Source organism: Caenorhabditis briggsae (genome assembly GCF_000004555.2).
Source record: "Caenorhabditis briggsae complete genome, chrI, whole genome shotgun sequence".
Classification (NCBI taxonomy): Eukaryota; Metazoa; Nematoda; class Chromadorea; order Rhabditida; family Rhabditidae; genus Caenorhabditis; species Caenorhabditis briggsae.
In genome coordinates, this window is record NC_013489.2 from 3558998 (window position 1) to 3566940 (window position 7943).

General features: G+C 37.7%; 4 protein-coding genes across 4 annotated transcripts in view; 3 read left to right on the forward strand and 1 right to left on the reverse strand.

Moving 5' to 3' along the window:
• Positions 1-250: 250 nt before the first annotated feature.
• On the forward strand, positions 251-1470 carry CBG14924 (the record flags this gene model as incomplete). The annotated part of the gene is made up of 4 exons (XM_002639059.1): positions 251-424; positions 477-817; positions 868-1043; positions 1088-1470. The coding sequence occupies 4 exons, from the start codon at positions 251-253 to the stop codon at positions 1468-1470; spliced, it is 1074 nt and encodes a 357-aa protein (XP_002639105.1).
• Positions 1471-2021: 551 nt separating this feature from the next.
• Positions 2022-3632, forward strand: CBG14925 (the record flags this gene model as incomplete). The annotated part of the gene is made up of 6 exons (XM_002639060.1): positions 2022-2301; positions 2353-2714; positions 2760-2922; positions 2969-3078; positions 3128-3469; positions 3519-3632. 6 exons carry the CDS (start codon positions 2022-2024, stop codon positions 3630-3632), a joined length of 1371 nt encoding a protein of 456 aa, XP_002639106.1.
• A 1215-nt stretch (positions 3633-4847) lies between these two features.
• Positions 4848-5090, reverse strand: CBG14926 (the record flags this gene model as incomplete). Its single annotated transcript, XM_002639061.2, has 1 exon — positions 4848-5090. One exon carries the CDS (start codon positions 5088-5090, stop codon positions 4848-4850), a length of 243 nt encoding a protein of 80 aa, XP_002639107.2.
• Positions 5091-6973: 1883 nt separating this feature from the next.
• The window catches only part of CBG14927, a gene marked incomplete at both ends in the record, with an annotated part of 3757 nt that continues 2787 nt past the window's right edge, over positions 6974-7943 (forward strand). The window contains one exon of the mRNA XM_002639062.1: positions 6974-7021. Within this exon, the coding sequence (XP_002639108.1) occupies positions 6974-7021 (48 nt within the window). The remainder of the gene's footprint in view (positions 7022-7943) is intronic.

Here is a 7943-nt window from a genome sequence, read left to right on the forward strand (position 1 = left end):
AATGTTCTCTTTTCATCGTTAAAACTTGTTATACACTTTCTTTATTTTTTGTTTTTGTTGTCTCTGAAATCGTTGTTCTTAAATTTGTTTTGCTATAAACTTGTTGATTGTTGAGAAATGACCCATTGAATTATTTTTATTCCTCTTTTTTTTTCAGCTAGTTCCTGTGAGTTACCATTTCTCTGTTGAATGATCTCTTTGCTATTTATTACTGTTGTTTCTCTTTCATAGAAAAAAAAAAATATTCAGAATGACATCAATTTCAATTTCAAGTGATAAATGGCAAACCGCAGATGTGGAAGTCATGGATGGAGACTTCGATGATGACATGCTTCAATTTTTGGGCTCATTCGAAGAAGTACTTCCGGAGACTGTCGATAAAGTGTCGGAGAGGAAGCTGAAGAAAACATCGAAGAAGCAAAAGGTTACATTTGAAATTTTATTTTGAGATGAGAAAAGAAATGTTTGGTTTTCAGAAAAAAGAAGAGAATACGGTGGGCAGCAAGAACCCCGAGAATGAAGAGAAATCCATCGAAGAACGTCGTCTTGCGAAGAAGTTGAAGCGGAAAGAGCAAATGGCAGCGAACAGAAAGCAGAGAAAAGAGAGATTAGCACGCAGGAAAGAGCAAAAAGAACTTGAGAAGGGACAGGAATCCATGGAAACACCTATAGAAAATGGGAAGAAAAAAAGGAAAGGCGGAGAGATTCAAGAGAACAACGATAAGAAGAAGAAGGCGAAGAAAGAAACGGATGTTTCAGCATGGAAACAGTTCTATTTTCTGCCGAATGAGATTCTCGAAGCTATTGAGCAAATGGGGTAAAATAATGAATTTAGTGGAAATACCTTTCACCATTTTCTTTTTTCAGATTCTCCCAGCCTACGGAAATTCAATCGGCTGTTCTCCCAATTGCTGTTCGCGATCGACAAGACGTTCTCGGTGCGGCTGAAACGGGAAGTGGAAAAACGCTGGCGTTTGGAATTCCACTAGTATCACGTCTTCTAGAAGCGCTATCCAACAAGGAGGAAGAGGAACCACCGAAAGGTATGACAGAACATTTGTGACTCTATTGAGTTATATGGTTTCAGGACCTCGTGCCCTTATCGTCGCTCCAACTCGTGAGCTTGTCATTCAAATCATGCGGCACATCAATTCACTTATTGCGACAACTCCATTGAAAGCCGTTTCGATTGTTGGAGGACTTGCTCAAGTCAAACAAGAGCGTGTGATCTCTCAGCAAAACCCGGATATTGTGGTAGCGACTCCAGGACGTTTATGGGCAATGATCCAGGTATCGGTATCGGGTATATTCCAGTATAGCCCCCCGAAACATTCCAATATAACCCCCGGGCATAAATGTTGGAATACACCCCCACCCACCATTTTTCATAAGGTGGGGGGGGGGGTTCAAAAAATGTTTTTCCTGATTTTTTGCCTGAAGATCAAACGTACGCAGCCAAATTACGCATAGAAAAATATTTGTTATTTATCGATTTTGCACCGGTTTTTGTTAGTTTTCCTTAGATTTCCGCGTTTTTTCTTCTTTTTTCTCAATTTTTCCTGATTTCTGGTTTATATTACCGTACATTTTTTGTCATTCTACTAGAGAAATAATTATTTAGTGCCAGTCCCCAACAAAAAATAGGCTTAGGCAAAAACGGGTAGGAATGTTGAAGATTCCAAATAAAAATAAGCTTAGCACCCTGAATCGGCGCATACCTTGAAAACAAGACCCCTAGAAAAACAAGACCCCTAGAAAAGTTTCCGTTTGGGGGTGCATATTGGTTTGGTGTGGGGGGTTATAATGAAAGATTTCCACGGATTCCAATATAACCCCCCTCCCCAAATCAACGGTGGGGGATATTCTGAACTCTAAAGTGTCCCCCCACCTGATCATCCCATTTTGAGACCCCACCTTTTTAACCCCCCACTTTTCAACGGGGTGGGGGGTTATTCCAGTACGTGGGGGGTCGTAACTGTGTGGGGGGTATAATGGAATTTTCCCTCGGTATCTTTTTAGAAATGTATAGAAAAATATTAACGTTTAAGGAAGCTGAAGAGGGGAGCTACCTGGCGGAATGGTCGAATCTCAAGTGTCTAGTTGTAGACGAAACTGATCGAATGGTGGAAGAAGGATATTTTTCTGAGCTGACCGATATTCTGAACAAAATTCACGAGGCAGCGGATAAAGAGAAGCTTCAGACATTGGTTTTTTCTGCCACGTTGACTTTTGCCAAGGCACAGGATGTTGCAGAGGAGGAAAAGAAGAAGGCCAAAGAATTGAGTGCTCATCAAAAAATTCGTGGGTTTTCGATATTCGTATGACTCAATTTTTCACATACACACATTCCAGAACGCCTTATCAAGCTAACCGGACTTCGCGAGAACAAGCACAAAGTCATTGATTTGACTCGTCAAATGGGTACCGCTGGATGTCTTGTTGAAGCCAGAATCAATTGTGGAAATCTCGTCGAAAAGGATACTGCGCTGGTCTATCTCCTCAACCGTTACCCAGGACGAACAATGGTTTTTGTCAATTCTGTCGATGCCGCACGACGTCTTCATCATATTTTGAATGCTATCAATATCGATCCAATGATTCTTCACGCTAAAATGATTCAGAAGCAACGTCTTCGGAATTTGGAAAAGTTTGCAGAATCGAAAAATGCAGTTCTGATTGCTACAGATGTTGCTGCACGTGGATTGGATATTCAGGTAATCTATAGTATGAAGGTGTGTAGAAGATGTCTTTTGTTTAAGGGAATTGACCACGTCATTCACTACCAAGTGCCCAAAAAAGTAGAGATTTATATTCATCGAAGTGGACGAACCGCAAGAGCTTCACATCGTGGATTGACTGTTGTTCTTGTTGATCCTCAAAGTAGACAGTTCTATATGAAGTTATGTAAAGGATTGAATAGAAGTAAGTTATTTAAAATAATGAAAATTAATATTCCTGGATTTTTTAGTGCAAGACTTGGACATCTTCCCAATCGATTTCGAGCCACTTATGATTGCTATCAAGAAGCGAGTACGATTGGCGTCTGAGATTGATTCTCTCGAGTTTCGGTGCAAAAAGGTTCATTTTTTCTTATTAATTTCGATGTTTTATCGTAGACTCGATTTAGATCAAAATGTCCGAATCCTGGTTCGAAAAGGCTGCCCGTGAAGCTGATCTCGATTACGATGAGACTCGCTCTCGTGAAATGGGCGGTCTGAATTTGGAAGTAGACGAAATGATAAGGAAAAGTCGTCAACTTCAATCACAACTTCGTTCTGAACTCTCCGCTCCTCTTCCTCGTTCGGATGGTTCTGATTCAATGAGAACAAAGTATATCACTGCTGAAATCGTCTCAAGATTGCGAGCGGTTGGCGACAACGCTATTGATGTGTTGAATCAGAAAATCGAAGACACCAAAGAGTGGAAGAGAAAAAACAGGAAGGCCACAAAGACGGATGAAATGAATTCGGTGAGTTCACTTACAATAAGTTAATAATTTAATGTCGCCTCTTTTTCAGATGAAGAAGTCATTGAAAAACTCCCAAAAGAACAAGGATCGGCTGGCTGAAAAACAACGACAAGCAAAGATGGTCAAGTTCTCCATGGCGAACTCTCTTGACGATAATAAATAGATTCTTGTGTTCTTAAATTTGTTGTTCGTTGTTAAAGCTTTGTTTGTTTACTGTGTCTGTTTTTTTAATTGTTAAAGTTTCGTTGTTTTTTTCAAAAAATAAATAAATTCAACAAAACGAAACTTATGCAAAACAATAACAATTAAGAGAATAACAACAAAATCAAATAGATCATTCAACGTCTTCAAAATTCAACAACTACAGTACTCTTTGAAATTCTGAAACTTCAGTAATATTTGAAATTCTACAGTTGTCTCCGAAATTCAAGAATTACCGTAATCTCTGAAATTGAAAAAGGTACAGTAATTTCCGAAATTCCAAAAACTACAGTAGTCACTAAAATTAGAAAACTAGAGTAATATTTGCAAAACTACAGTAGTCTCTAAAATTCAAGAACTGCAGTAACCTTTGCAATTAAAAAAATTACAGTAATCCTTAAAATTCCAAAACTACAGTAATCCTTGAAAACTACAGTATTCCCTGAAGTTCAAAAAACTACAGTAACATGTGAAACTAGGAAACTACAGTAATCCTTGAAAACTACAGTAATCTTCAAAATTCTGAAACTACAGTAATCTGTGAAATTTGAGAGACTACAGTGATCTCTGCATTTTCGAGAAACTACCGTAATCTCTGAAATTACAAAAACTACAGTAGTCCCTGAAATTCCAAAACTACCGCAATCTTTGAAGTTGAAAAAAAACTACAGTAATATTTGCGAAACTACAGTAATCCTTAAAAACAATAGTAGTCTTTGAATCATAGTAAAGTAAATTCTCCTCTCCACTGTGTGTCATGGAGAAATTGTTTTCTCTAGTCCTACGCTGAAATATAAGACTAAAAACGAAAATTATGGATGATACAGGTTTATTTAGGATGGATATGGTGTGTAGAATGTAGTGGTGCTGTTAACAGAGAAAGATGTACTGTACGTACGGGTATAATGACAAGGGGAAAGTAGTTATCCAGTGATAACTAAGCAGCGGGGACAGAAGAATTTTTGGATGACACAAGATGAGAAACAAGCGATAAATTAGTGAGAACAAACAACAAAAAGAGGGGAGGGAGACACTTGTTAATGAGAACAATAATAAAACAATAATATACTATGAAGCGGATAGATTTGATAAATAACCAAGAAACGTTTCGGTACTACAATAACCTGTTAATACGATTCTAACAAATATTACAAGATTAGCAAGCAATTGAGTCAATTTAGACTTCCTCCTCTAGCACTGGTGGTCCATCGTCCTCTTCGGCTTCCCCTGTCACTTCTTTCTCCTCTGGAACTTCGCTGAGTCCCTGGGCCATTGGATTGTCTTGAAGATATCTCATCAAGCCACCTCCCGATCTCCACCGTCCTTTGGCTTTGATTTGCTCCAAATTGAGTCCCTTGGCCTGAAGTTCGTTCGCCGATCCTCTTCTGAGCGCGTGATGAGTGGCGCTCACTTCTATCATTTCCAGACGTCTTCTGGCGAAAGATGAAATAGTATTTGCTGATAGCGTATCACCTTTTTGAAAACTCGGGAACAAGAACTCTGACGTACTTTCTGATAGAGAGACTCTAACTCTCCATCGCTTGATGAGACAATCTAGATCTCCTCCTTCTGGGCATTCCACGAAAGTGCTCCGTCCCAGACCTAGCTGATCGTTTTTGGCCGATCTGATTCGGACTTCTAGACGGTTCTTAGAATACTTGATATCTTCCCACTTCTCTCGGCTCTGCAGTTTCACTTGCTCTAAGGAGAGCGAAAAACGACAAGACTACTATGAGTGTATCTCGCTCCGATTTTGGATCATCCGAAAGTGATTCAAAAAGTTTCTGGATACTCTCAAGTTCCACCATTTTCGGTTGTTGTCTGGTGGCTATCTCCTCTCTTCTCTTTGCTCTGATCATATCCGACACCATTTGACTTTCCAGAACCGAGAATGTCCCATTTGCCATTTGAAACGCGGAAGCGATCTTTGCCAGAGATCCGCTTCCTGTTGTCAAAAATCGATGAGCCAAATAGAGAATCGTCGTTTTCTCGTCCAAAGGGAGATGGTTTGCGCTTAACCACTTCCTCCTCACATGATTCTCTCGCTCATAAGCTTTTATTGTACTGATGGCTTTCGCCTTTCTGCTGACGGTTTGTAGAACATGTATGAGTTGGTTGAAGTCCACTGGTCCTCCATACTCAGCTACATCCTCCAGGAATTTCAACTTTCTTCTTTCTGAAATACGACGTAACTATAAAACTATTCTCTTTCTTTATCACGTTCAGATTCTTGTGTCTCTACTCTACTCATTAGTTTGACTTTTCTGTTTGTGCTGTTGCATATCGTAATGTGGGGACTGGGCGGGCGGGACGTAACACACACGTAGACTGGAGGCCCGATGGGCGGCGCTTCCCCCTCACTCCCCTCTTTCATGGCGGGGCCCCTGGAGCGCGCAAAGGTCTGTACCTTTAAACGCGATCAACAAAACAACAACAGAAATTGGCCTATTTAGAGAAAACCAGCTAATCCCAGAGAAAACAAACAAAACCACAATAATAATAAAAAACGTGATGCTAAAAAATCTGAAAATCAACCAACATCAAGTTTGAAGAACCCCTTAAAAACAAAAGTTCACAGTTATTTTAAAAACACAGTCTACTAGGAATTCTACTAAAGGAGAAATGGTATAAAAAACATCCTCTTACCATAAAACAAATATTTTTTCAGTTCCCATACTCATGGTTCTCATCAGCTGTCAATGTGTCTTTTATCCCAATCCATCTTCTTGGAATCTTGTACGTGTTCATTGCTTTCAACTTCAGACCATCTCATAATTCAGATCGGTCATATCTGAAAGAATGGTAGGCATTTTCAAAATAATGGTAGATTTACTTTGCACAATATTTCAAGGTACTACTTCAATTGCATTTTCCAGTTGGTACTTGGTCTTTTGATGATTCCTGAGATTTTGATTAGTTTATTCAGCGGATGGCATTATTCTGTTTGCCAAGCAGGATCTCTATATACTGGTGGGCAATGAATCAATAGTCATTTAGTAGCATATTTTATGTTCAGGATTCTTATCTGGAACGGTTGTCTTCATCTGGACGATAACCAAAATCGTTGATCTTTTCGAAACGTTGCTTCTTCTTTATGATGCTCGCCGCCCACTCACAATCCACATTATCCATCATTTCTTATCTCTCTCCTATGCCTTTACCTTCTATTCTCAAAACTTTGCAATTCATCGCTGGATTGTTTTCTTCAATTTGACAGCTCACGTCTTTCTCTATGCCTATTTGTCTGGATACAAGATTCTGAATAGATGGACGCCTTGTTGGGTAGCTGTATGTTCATCCCAAATGCTTCAACTCATTCTTCCATTCATTGCAACACTATTCGCAGCTGCAGTTAGTTTTTTTTCGTTTTTTTTTCGTTTTCATTTCACATGAATTTGCAGAAAATGACACGAGGAACCCAATGTGATGCGAACGCCCTTGGAATCTTCACCTTACAAATCGGGCTCTCAGTCATGATTCTCCTGTTTGCTGATTTCTACTGGTCACGTCTTCAGGAGTTCAGAGGAAAAACATGAAAAAATTGGAAAAGGAACAGAAGGAGGACACTGACAGTTCAAAAGAGCAGACGAGACAGGAATCGATGTCCAAGAAACGATCGTCTGATGAGACAGCTATTTTTGAAAATGATTTCCCTGAATTGAGATCAGTTGTATTCTCCCCATGAGTGAAAGGAACTTGAATAAATTTGAATAAATCTTATTAACAACTTGCATTAATTCAGATTCTGAACCACTTAACAGAAAAAAAAATGAAAAAGTTCAAATTTCAGAATTTTAGAATTTTAGAATTTTAAAATTTTGGAATTTCAGAATTTTAGAATTTTAGAATTTTAGAATTTTAGAATTTTGGAATTTCGGAATTTTAGAATTTTAGAATTTTAGAATTTTAAAATTTTAGACATTTAGAATTTTAGAATTTTAGAATTTTAGAATTTTAGAATTTTAGAATTTTAGAATTTTAGAATTTTAGAATTTTAGAATTTTAGAATTTTAGAATTTTAGAATTTTAGAATTTTAGAATTTTAGAATTTTAGAATTTTAGAATTTTAGAATTTTAGAATTTTAGAATTTTAGAATTTTAGAATTTTAGAATTTTAGAATTTTAGTATTTTAGAATTTTAGAATTTTAGAATTTTAGAATTTTTCTGAATTTTGGAATTTTAGAATTTTAGAATTTTGGAATTTCAGAATTTTAGAATTTTAGAATTTTAGAATTTTAAAATTTTAGACATTTAGAATTTTAGAATTTTAGA